Source organism: Phaseolus vulgaris, chromosome 5, assembly GCF_051622355.1.
Source record: "Phaseolus vulgaris cultivar YP4 chromosome 5, ASM5162235v1, whole genome shotgun sequence".
In the NCBI taxonomy this organism is placed as follows: domain Eukaryota; kingdom Viridiplantae; phylum Streptophyta; class Magnoliopsida; order Fabales; family Fabaceae; genus Phaseolus; species Phaseolus vulgaris.
Window position 1 is genome coordinate 40426648 of NC_143502.1, and position 17613 is coordinate 40444260.

The 17613-nt window shown below is 29.9% G+C and overlaps 1 protein-coding gene across 2 annotated transcripts; it reads left to right on the forward strand.

Moving 5' to 3' along the window:
• Positions 1 to 8384: 8384 nt before the first annotated feature.
• Positions 8385 to 16670, forward strand: LOC137817063 (factor of DNA methylation 4). Of its 2 annotated transcripts, none has more exons than XR_016520933.1 (8): positions 8385 to 8607; positions 8769 to 8835; positions 9182 to 10370; positions 10580 to 10782; positions 10893 to 10961; positions 11062 to 11343; positions 11988 to 12226; positions 16183 to 16670. XR_016520933.1 is itself a non-coding variant. In XM_068620288.2 (8 exons), exons 1-8 carry the CDS (start codon positions 8486 to 8488, stop codon positions 16405 to 16407), a joined length of 2376 nt encoding a protein of 791 aa, XP_068476389.2. In that variant the 5' UTR covers positions 8385 to 8485; the 3' UTR covers positions 16408 to 16670. The 2 variants fall into 2 exon arrangements, 1 of the variants encoding a protein (XP_068476389.2); XM_068620288.2 differs by having other exon boundaries at positions 12008 to 12226.
• Positions 16671 to 17613: the final 943 nt, after the last annotated feature.

Here is a 17613-nt window from a genome sequence, read left to right on the forward strand (position 1 = left end):
CAAGAACCACAATCATACATATATATATATACACATACACAACACCTTATAGGAGAGTTGCACTTTCAATTTAACCTATTTTTACCCTATTATCTTCATTTTAAATACTTACTAAAATAAAATAAAATAAATAAAGACTACCATTAAAACTCTTTCTCTCCTCTGCTCTTTCTTTTCCTAAATGGGCACTGTAGTCTGGAACAGAAACATTATTAAATAAATTATTATTTTAGTCCCAGTTTTTAAAATACACAATCTTTTATATTATTATTTTTCCATTTATTCTTTAATTATGTATTAATGCTTTTTAATATTTGATTAATACATTTAGTAGTAGTATTTAATCTTTTATTTAAAGTGATTGGTATTATGTAATGTTGTTCTGATCCAAATATTAAAAGGTGCTTTATGCATGTTTAATGGGATGATTTATACTATATTAATTTATTATCTTATATGTAATCAAATAAAAATTAGAAAAATAATACTTTCAATGAGTGTGAACGGATATTTATATTTTTAAAACTTTGTAATTTCTTATCATGTATAGTAGATTGTGGCATAACATAAAATTGAATTAACAGTGATTTGATAAGGTTTGTTAATTTGGGTTGTAATGTATTTAATATTATGATTTTTTAATGTGTAAAAAGTAAAGAGTAATTTTTTCTATGATAGACTAAAATGAAAATATAAAAAACAACTTTGAAATTGTCTTTGTTAAATGGATCTTGGTCCTAGATTACAAGCATCTTTTAAGTTGGGTTTGGACTTCCATATATGAGAATCATTAGGGTTTATTAAATAAATTATGATACTAGCAGACAACTAAATTCTATTTGGTAGGTGAAAATACTTTAAAAAATTGTTTTGAAAATTATAATTTTTATAAATAAAGAAATTATATTTCATAATTTTTTTTAGAAATAGTTAAAAATGGGACACAACCTCCTCTTCCCATCACAAGGATGGAAATTTTTCTTAAGTAAAATTCAGAAATCTAATTTACATTTCTCTTAATTTCTCAAGCTGTTTTATTTGAAGAAAATAAGGTTAATGAAAGTGTGTGAATACAAACATTGATACAATTAATTTTCCATTAAAATAAATTAAGATTTGTTGAATAATTAATGAGTTTCACCTGTTGTATTTAATAGGAGATTTAATTTGAAGAAGCATGGTGAGAGAGCATGAAGATGAAGCAGTTAAAGGTCGCTTTAGTGACGAAATGTATCAGGAGTTTATTGTCATAAATGGAAAGATATTGATGTCAAAACTGTATTTTTTGTCACTATTATTATTAGCTGCTCAAGTGGGCATGCTCATGCTGAATCAAACTGTTCACTTTTTTTGTTCTATTACTAGCATTTTGGGATCAGACACACATTTATTTACTCACTACAAAACTCATACTTCTCAATTTTGTTTTTTTTCATGTTTCTTTGTAATGCAATTAAACTAAGTTATGTCTTCACACTACTTTTTATTTATTTATGAAAATTAATTCAGGACTTTTACATCAACACTTTTTAAAATAATTTACTTACTTTATTATTTGACTATTCTTATATTATCTAACTAATTCAATCACACTTCTGTACTTTTTAAAATCAGATTTAAATAGAAGTACAAAATGAATATTATGCATCACAATAATAATTCTTTATTCATTTTTGTTATTTGATTTGATTAGTTAAATTTAATTCAATTTACCATCTACCATTGTTTGATAATTGTCTTGGTAGCACTTACCTTTTAAGGCATAATTTTCTGTTTTTTATATACATTTGCAAGACATCAGTGTATGTTCTTTATATTCATCAATTGTTTATATATTTTTATTATAATATGTATATGTATATATTTTTTTAAAATTTAATCACTTTTTTATAATTATCTTCCGCATATAAAATTTCAATCCATAGACAAGACAAAGGATAATTTTAATAAAATGAAACAAGGAAATATAAAAAAATAATAATATATCTCTCCTATCAAGTGCTCACACTTGAGAAACACCAATATAATTAAACATATATATTTTAGATGTAATTTTATTATATTTGTATGATTCTCTTCTAAAACTTTTTTTTTAATTGTTCTACAACCTATTCTCAACATTCTCGTTATAAAAAAAAAACTTAAAAGAATAACTAAGAAAGGCTTTTATCCTTTAGATCACAACTTTTTTTATCACTATTTCTTTTTTGTGTGATTATGTTCATTCTATATTTTTATCTTCTTTTCTAAGTTTTATCATATAGTCATGGACTTATTTTCTAAATTTTTTCATTAATTTTTTTATGATATTTTTGTCTTGATTGTGAGGAAGTCAAGTGTTAAATTAGGAGTATCACATTTAATTTAGATGAATCAATATATAAGAAGATTTACAAACCTAAAATCTTAAGTTTTTTAGTTTGAGATTATGTCAAATCTCTTATATATAGGTTGACTCATGATTCGAGAGTTGTTATTATCTAAATATTCCAGTTGTGAACTGACTCTCTCTGATATGTCCACTTGAAAAAATCAACAATTGGTGTCAGAAATTTGTGAGAAGTGTTATACGAGTAAGATACTTGTGGGTGAAACACTTGGATGTTGAGGGGAGATTTTGCAATGTGTGCATAACTCACTTAAAGGGGAAGATTGTGAAAAATTTGAGTAAGAGGTCAATAGTCCCACATTGAGTGGGGATGAGCAAAATGAAACAATATATAAAGAGAAGGACCCACAAACCTAATGTTTTAAGGTTTTAGGTTGAATGTGATGTTAAATATCTTATAGATGGGTTGACTCGTGACTCAATAAGATGATTTTAATGGTAAAATAAAAAGGTATGATACTTAAACAAAATTAAAAAATATTTTGATCACTCAATAAAATAAAAATTTCTAATAGAGACTCAATTGAAAATATTCAAATTTATAAGGAGTTAGAACTTAATTAATTCATAAAATAATTATATCAAATTATTTTTACTGAGTGATATATATTACAAATGTTCATTGATGTGATTTAATTGCTTTAATTTCACTATCGTTCTTTGGTTGGTTAAGGAAAGAAAACTACAATTAGAAAATAAGTTTACACATTTGTTTAAATCTATAAGTAATAGCATGTTTAACATATCTTCTTCAACATATCTAGCCGTTAGGTTTTACTTTTATTTTGATTGCAATATTGTATGCTTTACATTTAAAAAATAATTTAATTATTATAGTTGTTTTGCTTTTACCTGGTTGAAACTCTTATGATTATCTAGCTGAAACTATTAATTTTATTTACAAATGTTTGGTTGATGTAAAAAAACAACATTGTATTTAAAATAACTTTACATAGTATATTAGTTATGTAACCGACCTAGAATGCAAGGTTTTTTCTTATCTTACTCAATGCTAAAAAGATCAATTATGTCATTTATCCAAGAATGTAAAATAGTACCTTTTTTTTTATATATCACATGTATCTTTGTCGATTATGAAAATGACTATTTGACCAAAATAACCAACGTGAAAAAGATCGTTTTGCATTAATAGTATGTAGAAGAAAACCATCAAAATAAACATATTTAAAGATATTATATAGTATAGAGTCTCAACTTTAGATAATAATACACTAATTATCTGCACGCTATACTATACATGGTCTACGTCTCGATAATACACTACTGATCTCTATACAATATTTTGTATAAGTTTTATATTAGACAAAACTACATCTACGTTAGGTGATGTATATTCTACATAGAGTAAAATACTTAGTGATTATAAATGTTATTTCATATTATTCTTCAAACATTCATACATTATCCTCTAAAATTTATATAGAAAAAGTTTATTCTGAAAAAGGCATAACACATTCTTGGATGAAGGACCACCCATTTGTGTGTTCTAACCATAAAAACATCAAAAACATCAATCGTAATGCAGTTATAGATAACTACAAACTAAAGATGAATAAGTGAACAACATTAGATTGTCAAAGAATCAATATTGGTGAAGTACATTAAATTTCATTTAATGCACAATGCTAGTCTTGTATGTTCTCACAAGAAAGTATACAATAACCACTCTTAATGTCGCATACAAAAAGTTAATCAACCAATCCTCAACTTACTATTACATAACCCAACAAAGTGCATATTAGAATGTCTATGATTCACATTTTATAGAGGAGTTTGTCTTAACTAACTACTATCTTATTACATAAATCTTCAACTTTCCACGACAAGAAGAAAAGAGAACAAAAGAAAAATGATAACATGGAAGGACTTGTACACACCAAACACCCTTTTGAATTACATTCCTAAGTGACAAATGACGATGATGATGATTAAACAACTCCTGTGGGTTTTGTGGACTCTCTTTGAAAATATTTTTTCAAGTGGTATCCAGCGTCGCATTATAGTGTTATTATTTGTGGTTTTGGCATAAAGTTGATGTTCCCAACATAGTACTTCCCTACAATCATTGCATTTATAATAATTAGCACCAAGTACTAAATCACCATGCATGAAGTATGACAAATCAAATTGAACTAACTCCAGGTTCATGAATAAGGGCATCCCTTATCGAATCAATTGTTGATCATTTCCACCTAGTTATAACATATGTGAATCTCATGTCAAAATCACAAGTTACAAATACATTATGAGTTGAGCAATATTTTCTTTTGTGGAAGCGAGGGCATCTGATCGTGGGACCTTCACACATACATGAGTGTCATATGTGGCTTCTAAACAATCCTAAAGGATAGCAAAATCACAATGTAGTTAAAAATCATGTCATACATCATGTATGTGAAGTAACACTTGTCACTGTTACCTTAAAGTATGGGTATAATCAGTGACACCTCGCTCTTGGGTGGTTGAATTAAAAATTCTTCCTTCGACGCCAAAGTTGCATTATTAAGAGATTGTTTCCCATACCTGTGAAAAAAGAATGAAACACTTTGATTCTTTACCGTGTGCAATGATGTGTAAAAATTTAGCAGCTTATTCCTCAACTGTTAATCAAAATATACCTTTATTAACCCAATTCTTCATAATCGCTGACATAAGTTAATGAATGCTTTTGTTCTCATGCGAATAATGTCACAATATTGTTCAATATGCACCAAACATATGATAACTTCTACCGATGTCGCTCTTTTTTTAGTACAATATCTATGATATTATTTGTCGTACCATTTGATAGACATGATATATTCAATTCACAAGTAACGGTGCAAATGATCATTCTTGTTGTTATTCCGTATATTTTTGTAATATTTTTGTAAGTGTGGAGTTAAATTGAAGTTTACAATAACAAGATTATTGTCCATGTCTCCCTCGTCCAAATATAAAAAAGGTCTTTCATGTGTCATGTCAAATATCTTTCACAAATATATTCATAATATTTAATATTTTATAATTAAGTAAATTTAGATATAAAAATTTCATTTAAATATAAATATGCAAATGATTAGTATAATATTTAATATTTTTCAATTAAATATTTTTTTTCAAAATTCATGTAAATATTTCAAATGTTTATATTGTAACATGAGGAACGGGGTAAAGGAGCTTAATAATTTTTTGTTACGTTTTAATGTTTAATAAAATTAATTTAATCAGAATTTATGTTAAAAAAAATTTGTGTTTGAAAATGGAAAGTAAATACCAATAAGAGTATAATTATAATTTTTTTCAAATAATCCAAATTATAATTAATCATTTTTAATAATTTTTTTGGCAAATGCACTTCTAACTTTTGTCTGTACCTCTATATATATATATTTTTTTTTTATTTTTTTTTTTAATTCTAACCATTAATACTCTTAGGAGTATGGTCACTACAAATTATAATTAATCATTTTTAATATTTTTTTCAAATGCACTTCTAACTTTTGTCTGTACCTCTATATATATATTTTTTTAATTCTAACAATTAATACTCTTAGGAGTATGATCACTACAAGAAAATCATGAAATAGAAACCAATTTTTAGAGACCAAAATAATTAGTTGCAATAGTAACTAAATTATAGATCATTTTAGAAACTAAAAAAAAAATGGTTTCTAAATTAGTTTTTATTATTGATAAATAATTTATAAATTAGTATTTAATTAGCAACTAAGGTTTTAGAAACCAAATTTAGAAACTAAAAAATTGATAGTTAGAACATTGGTTGTTAATTAGATACCAATTTAAAAACTATTTAACAATAATATAAACTAATTTAGCAACTAATTATTTTGGTATCTAAAAATTGGTTTCTATATCATGATTTTCTTATAGTGGGTGAAGATTATGGTATCTTCTTTTTCATTTTCAAGTGGTAGTGGTGGTTGAAGTAAGTTTTGTGGTATTTACAACGATAGTGACTATGTTTTCGTTCATTTTTTTTAAATTACAATTAAAAAAATCCGTGCAAAAATAGAGTACACAACTAAAAAATAAATTATCTTCGTACTGTTGGATAATACAAATCTTCTCACCCACTCAAATAATATAACTACTCTCTCAAATGCTACAACTAAAAAGAATGGAAAATACTCAAAAGAGGGATATAATACAAAGATGCAATTGAGGTTATTTAAAATTTTAAAAAATTAAAATCAAATTTTCACAAATTAATATGAAAGTGAATGGGAAGAAGACATGGAGATGGAGAAAGAATTTCCATAATTCTTTTAAGTCTCCTCACCATTTGATTTAATAGATGAAGTAGATGTGTCAATATTCATTAATATCTAATTTTTTTTGTCTTGGTATATTTTAAATAGATCATAACTTTTTAGTCTATTTTCATCTTTTCTAAAAGAATAAAAAATAGATTATTTTTATAAATTTAAATTGTATTCATAAAATTATTTTTAATTTTAGTTATAATAATTTGATATATAAATGATAATTTATATATTAAAAAAATAACAATTATTAAATTATTTAACGTTATTGTACGTAATTAACTTGTAACAGAAAGTCTCCTATACTATATATTTTCGCAGAGTGATGTAAATAAAAAAAACAAAAGAATAAAAAATTTAACTTTTTTATCATATTTTTATATATAATTTTTTTTTATGTTTTTCATATTTTTTTTACCATTTTTTTATATATAATTCTGTTATGTGTATGTTATAGGAATTTGAATTCACTTTTTCTTATCATACGGTGCCTAATTTTTTGGCACGTTCACTGTGATTTATATTTTGCATTTATTAATTTATTGCAAATTGCACATGCTTTTCTTTTCTAGCAAATGTTAACTTTTTTATGGATAATGGGGTTTGGCATCCAAGAATTGGTTATGGATCACATAGAACACGTTTTTTCTATAAATGATGCACACTAATCACATATGAATAGAAATTATATTATATTGGGCTTACCAAAATAATGAAACACAGAAATACTAAGCTTCAACCTAATTGAATATGGGAGGAAGGAGATTTGTAAGAATCAAATTTCATGATTGAAAATTTGATTACATGTGCTTGAAATAACACTTTGTGTGCACTTTTTTGTCTTCCACTAGTGATGCATGGCTGGGTTAGATATCTGAGATTTAGATTGGTTGATGCAATATGAATATTATTATGGTAAGTTGAAAAATATAGTATCATATTATTTAAGATTTAAGTTAGAACAATTTAAATATATTTTTTTTAATTTGATGTTTTTTAAAAATAAAACTACAATAAAATTTAAAAACTCCAAAATAAATAAATATAATGATTGATGCTTTGTTTCTATTCCTTGTAATGAAATTACCATTCTCTCCGTAATTTATTGCCTGCGAAATACTTTTTTTTATTATGTTTCTAACATTTCTATTTTAATTGTTTTTAATCTTTTACTATTATGAAATTGACCGTTTAAGAAATTATCAACACTTCACATTAATGTAATTAAAATTTTTATTTGTTTCAAAATTACCCAATCTTTGATTATAAGAAGAAATGAGAGAAAATAAAAATAAAAAAGAGCAATTTTTTTAAATATTAACTTTAAGGTTTAATATTTTAGTTATGGTAAAATTATAATTGAATAAATATTAATAAAATTTCAATAATAGTACAATAACATTAAGTAAATATAATATCATAATTCACTATATTAAAATTATAAATAAAATACCCTTTTATTATAAGTTTGTAACATTAAATAAACATAATGATTAGAATCAATTATATCATGTACTAAAATTATAATTAAACATAGGAATACTAATTAATATATTTACATATATAATCTATAATAAAAAAATATAAATTAATATCATACAAAAAAAAGTTGTAAATTAATAGTGTAAATGGGTAAATTAACGTTTTCTAAAAGTATCATAATAATTGATAAAATAGTTTATACGTCTCGTCTACTGTATATTTGAAGTAGTTTATGGTATTCACTTATCAGTCTTTTCAACTACAACTCAGAGATTAAAAATTACTGTAAAATGGAGCGTAGTTGAAAAAGAACACCCAATCGGAGTGCATGCGCTTTTCCTGCAACTACTCAGAACGGAAAACCGCTTTCTCCCTCTCACAACCTCTCCTCTCTAACTTCCATTTTCAACTACAAACCCTAACATTTCTGTGCTTGTGGTCGAGCCAAGGGTAACAATGTTTCCGCCTCTACTGTGTTGTCGATTAATGATTTCTTTAGTTTTTTTCTATTCTGCAAAATTTTGTTTGTCATGAAAGGGTTAAGGGTTTCATCGTCCATTTCTGCAATTCTATTCTAACATCGTTTCTTGATTTTCTCATCTGGTCTTCAGGTTTGGTCCACGTCAGAGTTCGTCACTCCTCCGTTGCCAAACACTATTGCGATTCTTCCTGCCCAAGGTATTGCATTCTAGGCTTTCGTCTTGCTCAGAAAATTCTGCTAGTTTAGTTTTAAGCGTGACATGTGTTATTCGTACTCTGCGAGTTGGCCACCTGCAACATGGGAAGTATATTGATGAATAGACAAACTCAAAATTTCGTTCAGGAAAATAATCGCCTTGCCTTTTTTCCATTGTATGTTTTTTTTTATACATATGGTGTTGATTTTAATTTTAATCCTCTCTTGTGTTGTGTACATTATGCGGAAGATGTGTGGGCGGACTTATTTTCAGAATAAGCTATTATTTGTTTTTTTAAGTTTAATCGGCACCAAGCTTGCGGTTAATCTTAAATTTCTCATTTGCAGATGTCCGGTAAACCAGGACGAGTCCGGGAGTCTGACTTCGACTACTATGAACGCGAGTATTATAAAGATTTGAAGAATGGTTACTATAAACTCGAAATCTCCAAGGCATCATATAGGTGTCCCTTTTGCCGGGACAATGATTACTCGTTGAGTGAACTTTTGAAGCATGCAGTGAGATTTGAAAGGTACTCACGGACCATGAGGATTAAAGAGTTAGCCAAGCACTCTGCTCTTCAATTATACATTGAAAGATATCTTGGTGTCAATAATAGATCTGAAAAAGTTGCCCATGATAGGCCAAAGAATGCCGTCATTGATAGACCAAAGAATGCTGATAGACCAAAGAATGCCGTCATTGATAGACCAAAGAATACTGATAGACCAAAGAATGCCGTCATTGATAGACCAAAGAATGCTGATAGACCAAAGAATGCCGTCATTGATAGACCAAAGAATGCTGATAGACCAGAAAATGCTGTCATTGATAGACCAGAGAATGCTATCATTGATAGACCAGGAAACGTTGTGCATGATAAATTAAGAAATGTTGTCAATGATAGACAACTAAACATTGCCAGCAATAGACTTGGAAATGTCAATGATATATCTGAAAATGTTTCCAAAGAACATATATTTGTCTGGCCTTGGATTGGTGTTGTTGGAAACATTGCCACTGAATTTAAAAACGGAAAGCGTATTGGTGATAGTGGTGCCAATCTAAGGGATGAGTTTACTCGGAAAGGATTTCATCCCACGAAAGTTCAGCCATTATGGAACCGTTATGGACATTCAGGCTATGCGATTGTAGAGTTCACCAAAGACTGGGAGGGTTTCACCAATGCAATGAACTTTGAAAGAAGTTTTGAGGCTGAACACTGTGGTAAGAGAGATTACTACATTTCGCGAAACCGAGGGAATAAACTGTATGGATGGGTCGCCCGTGATGATGACTACCTCTCCAAGACTATAATCGGTGATTACCTTCAGAAGAATGGAGATTTGCAATCTGTTTCTGGAAAACAGGCAGAGGAGAAAAGGAAAACTTCACTGCTTTACTCTGATTTAGCTAATACCTTGAAAGTGAAAAATGAGAAATTGGAACGAGTATGCAGCGAATATGATGATGTTAATGTGTCCCTGAACAGGGTTATGAATGAGAAAGAAGTAATGATTGAATCATATAATAATGGTACGTTGAAGTTTGAAGTGAATTGTTTGCATTCCTATTTTTTGCTTCTGCTTTTTTCCTCATAGCTTATTTGTTGTTTCTGTGTTGAAAGGTGAAACAATCTGGTTGTGATCATATCTATACTTTCCAGATAGCCTACCTTTTGTTTTACTTTGAAGTGAAAATTTTCTAATCTTTCTTGGTATCTTCGTGTTTCACTGTTCAATTAGAAATGAAAAAAATGCAGCAAGAAACCCGAAAAGTTTGGGAGAAAATTTATGTGGCCCATGAAAAGGCCGGATTGGATCTGCGTGCTCAGGGGAAAATATTAGAGGACCGTGAGAAGGAACTTCAGAGATTTGAGAAGGATCTTCAGAGATGTCAAGTGCAAAATGAGAATGAGAGAAAAAAACTTTACCTTGAAAAGAAAAACGTAATCATTTTTGGCTGCTTAAAAATTATGGATATTGCCATTTTTTTATTTGAAGTGCAAATAATGCTGCATTTATTTAAATAATTCGAAGAGTGATTAATTTATCGCAGAATGGTATGGCAATGATGGAGCAAAAAAAGGCGGATGAGAGAGTATTGCATTTGGCAGAAGAACACAAGGCACTGATTGCATGTCCTTCTTTGTCCAGTGATTAATTTAATTCCTTTGTATGTAACCAAATAAAGTTTTGACAGAGTCATTTTTGTGTTTTAAATGCAGAAAGAAAAGGAGAAAATGCATAAAAAAATTCTTGAACTACAAAAAAAACTTGATGCCAAACAAACATTGGAATTGGACATTCAACAGTTGAAGGGATCTCTTCAAGTAATGAAACACATAGGAGAGGGTGACGAGGAGAAAAAAAAATTGGATGCAATTAAAGTGGAGCTTGAAAATAAGGAAGAGGACTTAGAAGGACTCGAAGATCTTCTACAAACTCTTGTTGTCAAAGAACGTAAAACCAATGACGAGTTGCAAGATGCTCGCAAGCAGTTAATACATGTATGTGTATTTTTCTAAGCTTAAATGTATTGTTTGATGTTATTTCAACTTTAGTCATTTGATTAAAAGGTCTCTTCCAATTAATCATTTTAGTCACTGGGAGGGAGGGCTTTTATTTGTCTAGGTAAAATTGTGAACAAAAGTTAGGTTTGTCTTGATTTTTTTAATTGACATACAACTGGTTGTATATTAATCGCAGCATACTGTTCATGTTTAGCCGTCTACCTATTATCAATGTCATCATAGTCTAATAATTTGTATCATTTTCAGAATATGATATTGGTGATTAGCTGCAATAACTTGAACTCATCTGTTATCTATGTTGCACAAGCTACACATACCGTGCTTTAACCTTTATCTCAATACTTCAGAATTGCAGTTTTGCAATGGTATCATCTTCTTTGAATCATGTGGTTGCTTACTGGCCCTTTGTCAAATGGCTATGTATTTGTTGGTGTCTACTGGATATGATTGAAATCCGTGTTTAACATTTTTGAAAAAAAATGGCAGAATTAGGTCAAATCCATTGTCTATAAAACTGCTATGATGCTTAAGCTTGTAGCAAATATGTTCTATAGTTCGGCTAGTTTGTTGTGTTACTTATTGCTACAGTTGTCTTTCTGTTTGTATTTTTCTGTATGTAGTATAATTTCCTTGTTCACAGTGGCTGGGGAAGACAAACAGTTACCGGGCTATTATTTGTGTTAAAAGAATGGGTGAGCTTGATGGAAAGCCCTTTGTGAGAGCAGCCAGGAGAAAGTTTTCTGCTGATGAAGCGGATGTCAGAGCAGTGGAGTTGTGCTCACAGTTCGAGGCTTATCTTAGAGATCCAAGCTGGTTTCCATTTAAAGTTTTAACAGATAAGGAAGGAGAAAAGGCCAAGGTACACTGATTTCCAGAATTACTTGTTCAAATTGAAGCCATCTTTTTTTATCCCTAGAACTGTTCATGTGGTCATTTTAATTGCGAAAACTACCTGATTTCCTTATTAGCCTAGCTAGAAGTACTTTAAAATTTCATTGCATCATTTCATAATAGCTAAAACTGTGGGGAAAAGGTTTGATACCTTCGTTCATTGTTTTTCGTCTAGTAAATAATGATTGGATTATTTACATATAATTACTATTCATAATTACAAATATCCTATTGTTTGATTTGTTTGTAGTCTATCTTAGGAATAGTATTAAATAGAATTGAAGTGAACCAATATCAATTATTGATCAGTCTGGCTTATTTTTAAGAGAACAAAATCATAAAATTAAGGTGACATATTTCCTTCTTCACATCCACCCTCAAATTGATGTGTCTGGTCAAAGAACATTAATTTGCTAACAAGAAACTTATGTCGTGGGTGAGGAATAGCTTTGGTGAGATTATTTGCACTGAAACTAAGTATTGATGTGAGAGATTGATATAATATGGTTCTCACAATTCTCGTGAATAAAGTGACAATCTACTTTAATATGCTTGATTCGTTCATGGAACATTGGATTTGCAAGCCTAAAGAGGCGTTGGATCTACTTGAGGAAATCCAAGTTCAGCCAAAAGACCACAAAGCCAAATTACTTTAGAACAAGTAGTAGACATGACACAATACGCTGATTAAGTAGATAATTTGGTGATTCGTGCTTGCTTTCTTATTTTTTTGTGAGATCAACAAGTTGTTAAGAAACATGCACCAACCAATAATCCACTGTCGAGTATCAGAACTCCTAGCCCCATCAACATCACTATAAGCAATCAATTCAAAAGTTGTCTCAATGGGAAAGAAGAAATCGCTTCAAGAGGTTTCTTTCAAGTAGTGAATTATACAAAGTATTACCTGCTGAACAACAAACGATATGTCTGGTCGTGTAAAAGTCAAACAATTAAGACTACCCATAAGTTGTTGATATATTAAAGGTTTTGACAAAGGACCACCTTCACCATAGTGATATTTGACATTAACTTCAAGAGGAGTATTCGTTGGATTAGCTGATTGGAGGCCAACCATAGAGATTAAAATTGTGGTATATTTATGCTAATGGAGAAATGTACCTTTAGAGGTAGAATGAATCTCAAGGCCAATAAAATAATGCTAGTGACCTAGGTCTTTCATATGAAATCTGGTTTGTATTTTTTGTTAAAGTTCTTGGATGAATGCCTGATCTATGCCAATGATAATTATATCATGAACATGAAGTAGAAGCACAATGCTTGTAGGTATGTGATAGATGAATAAAGAGGAGTCATATTGACAATGAGTAAAGGAGAACTCACAAAGAGGAGAACGAGACCTGCCAAACATGCTTTGGGAGCTTGTTTCGGACCATATAAGGATCATTTGAGCTTGCACACACTACTGAGAAGCACAAACGTTGAGGAGGAGTCATGTAAATATCTTTAGTTAGGTCACCATGTAGAAAGACATTTTTTACATCCATTTGATGAAGAGACCATCCATTAGTGGTAGACAAAGAAAGGATAGTTCTAGTAGTTGTCATTTTGGCAACGGGTGTAAATGTTGTTGCAGGGTGTATCGGTTGTCTCGTGGGTGAGTCAAGTCACATTTGAATCGTGACACTTAGGAAGCTACACTCTTTAGTAGAAAGAGTTGCTTTAACTATTACCTATAACTTTTGGCCTAGTGATAAATGTTCGATCCAACAATTGGTATTAAAGCTAAGGTCACGAGTTTTACTTCCAATGAGATAATTGTTGAGACGGAGATTGTTACAAGTTTCATTGATTGCTCTATGGCGGAGGCTAGATGGGTGAAATCACAATCAAAGAGTTCGATTCCTAAGAGGGCAATTGCTTGAATGAGAGATTATTGCAAGGTGTATCAAATGTCTTGTGACAGATTTTGTGGGTTAAGTTACAATCGAATCGTGGTGTTTAGACTGCTATGCTCATAACTAGAAAGTGTTGTTTCTTGATTATTACCTATAGCTTTTGGCTTAGTGGTAAGTGCTCGATCTAACAAATGTCTCGTCTTAATCAATTTTGTACTTTTGCTTGTTACCTAAGGCAACTAATTGAGCCTTGTAATGAAGAGAACCATTAGAATTTAGTTTCACAAAATACACCCATTTACAAACTATGGGTTTTATATTAGGAGGTCAAGAGACAATATCCATGTGAAATTTTCTTGAAGGGCCTGAGGTTCATCATTCATTGCTTTTACCCAGTGTACGTCTTCAACAACATGTGAGTAACAAGTACGAATAAATGTGTTAGAGAGAGAAATAGTCAAGGAAGTATGGGAGGAATCAAACCTGTATGGTGAATATTTATTATGTGCTTGAGACATTCTACTAGATTGTTGTGGTGCGACTAATATTAGGTTGTATAACACCATTATTGGTTCATCATGGTTAGGAGGACAAATCTTGTCACTGGTACCCAATGAAATGCTTGTTCTGTCCTTTTTCGATTTTCATGGGGGACGAGGGGAAAGTCAGAGATATGATGACTGTACTGTTTGCAATAATGACAACTTCTTACTCTAGTTACAAGCGATGCCCAAACTGTTTGCAGGAAAAATATTGGACCTGTCACAAATCTAGTCCTTTGTCTTTACTTTGGGCAACATATGCTATTGTCATGGATTCTAGAAGGACAACATCATGAGAAATGAATCCTTGGGTAAGTCTCATAAGTTCACCAATGCATGCATCCAAAGAACGAACAAGATTCCTATTAAGCAAAGCGCCGGAATAAAGTTGGAGAAATTGATCTCCCTCAGCCTAAAGTTGGAGAATGACAACATATAATATGGTAGATTGATCTGTGCACAAATTCAAAAAGAGCCGGAATAATGCTCTTGAATGGACAAATTACTTTCCAGGCCATCTAGTTGACCCCATAATTCTTTTCTTTTGATGTACATTTTGAATTGAAATTCCCCAGTTGTATAATTCTTCCCATTGAATCACATTGTTTTTAACTAAAGTTGTCATGATGATCGAGTAGCACGGTTACAACAAAACAAGGAAAACTATGAAAAAGTAATGTGAAAATGAAACAAACTTGGTTGAAGAACTGTGAGCGAGAACAGAAATACACGGACACAAGCAAAACTGCAAGCACAGACAAAAACAATGACTGAACAAAAATCACGATCAAGAACCACGAGTGAGAATGGAAACTACAAGAACAGACACAAAACCGACGTGAGCGGGATCCATGAATCACTATTGAGAATAGGGACTATGAGCACAAACAGAAACTGCCACGCTAATGAGAACCATGAATCAAGATCGAGATCAAGGATCGCGAGCACAAACAGAAACCGCAACGTTGACGAGAATCTCAAATCATGAATGAGAATAGAAACTACAAACAGAAACCGCAGCGTGAACAGGAACCACAAATCAAGTGTTGAGAATAGGTCACAACGAGAAACCGTGAGCCTCACTGAAAATGTGGAAAAAGGAGTGAGCAAACTAGCAAACAATTCTGGATTTGAACCTTATACAATGTCAAAAAAAAGGAGGTTTGATACCTTTGTTCATTGCTATTCGTTCTATAAGTAATGATCGGGAACATTTACATATAATTGCTAGTTATAATTGCTGATATTATATTGTAGCTTATTTTTTAAATATCTTTGTATACGATTGAAGAGGACAAATCAAGTCATGATTTGTCTAACTTATTCGTAAGGGAACAAAACAGTATAATTAACAAGATAAAATATTTACTAATTTTAAAAAAAATGGTATGATGTAGATATTGTACGAAGATCAATTGGCAGGGTAAGGTGCCACTCATGTTTTTGTGCTCATGCTTGGCACTTTTTTTTTCTGATGCTCGAACATGGAACACGATCTAACATATGTTGGATATATTATGCAGGAAATTTTAGATGAAGAAGATGAAAAACTGAGAAGCTTAAAGGAGGAGTTTGGTGATGAGGTGTATCGAGCTGTGACTACAGCTCTGCTGGAGTTGAATGAGTACAATCCTAGTGGTAGATACCCAATACCCGAGATATGGAATTCAAAGGAAGGAAGGAGGGCTTCGTTAAAGGAGGGTGTTTCATATTTATTCAGGCAATTGAAATTAAAGCGAAAGAGGTAGGATCCCATGCTGAACTTCAATTCTAGGTTCTTTCTATAGTCGTCGAGGTTCATGTCGTGACGTGACAAAACAGGATTTAGTTACAGTGACAAATTAGTATAATACTGATATCATACTAAATACCTTTTTCCTCTTGAAATCGGGTTTCTATTTTTAGTTCAGCCCATTTTAGTTAAGAATTTATTTGAAATCTTATCAGACCTTGGTTGAAAGTGAAGCTGCACATTATATTGTTTAAATTTGAGAATTTATGTTGTTATTCATGTGGTGCTTCTAATTTGATAGTTTATTATCTTGTTAATTCAAAAATTAAAAATGGTGAAAATATAACCATGCATATCATGTGTTGTGATTTCAATCAAAGGTGTACGTACTTTAGCATTACAATACAAATGAGTCCCAATACGTTGACAAGTATTTTATTTCATGTAACTATTCTATAATTCTTTATTAACTAATTTAATTTATATCTTAATTGAATGTTTTTTCTATTAAACTTGTTTGTTATTTATTTTTTTAGAAGTTGTTAATTCATTACCTAAATTAGTTGTGAATACATTAATAAGTTAAATTGTAATACTCAATTAAAATAAAAGTTAAATCATTTGATAAAAAGTTAATAAAAACAGTTCTAAGTGATTGTAAGCATTAACAGTTGTCAACGTTTGGTGACTTTTTTTTCTTTATATTCTCTGGAGAGCCATTCTTACCAATTTAAAAAATAGTTTTTTTTTTTTTTTTTTTTAATTTTCAGAAGTAAAGAGGCCGATCAAAGCTGTGTACTGCATTTCATGAATGTATCATTTATTGTTCTTAATATAATTAAAGGTATGATAATATCCTTTCTATTACTATGTGTTGTAATCCGAGTTAAAATGAAGCTATAAAAATCTTAAAACAAATCTTAGTTATAGGAATTTTGTTAAAAGAGATATAACCTTCTTAGAAACTAAATTTGAAATCAGAAATGGATTAGATTTAAGAAAGATATTAATACTCCTAACGATTATCTGTAATTAAATATATAAAATAATAGAATTAAATTATATTTAGTTATTCTCTTAAACTATTCAAAATACTATTCATTATAATTTTATATATATATATATATATGTGTGTGTGTGTGTGAATATGACAAGGATTGATTTTTTTATATATTTCTATTTGCAATAAAAAAGTAAAGTTACTTACAGTCAACATCTTTCT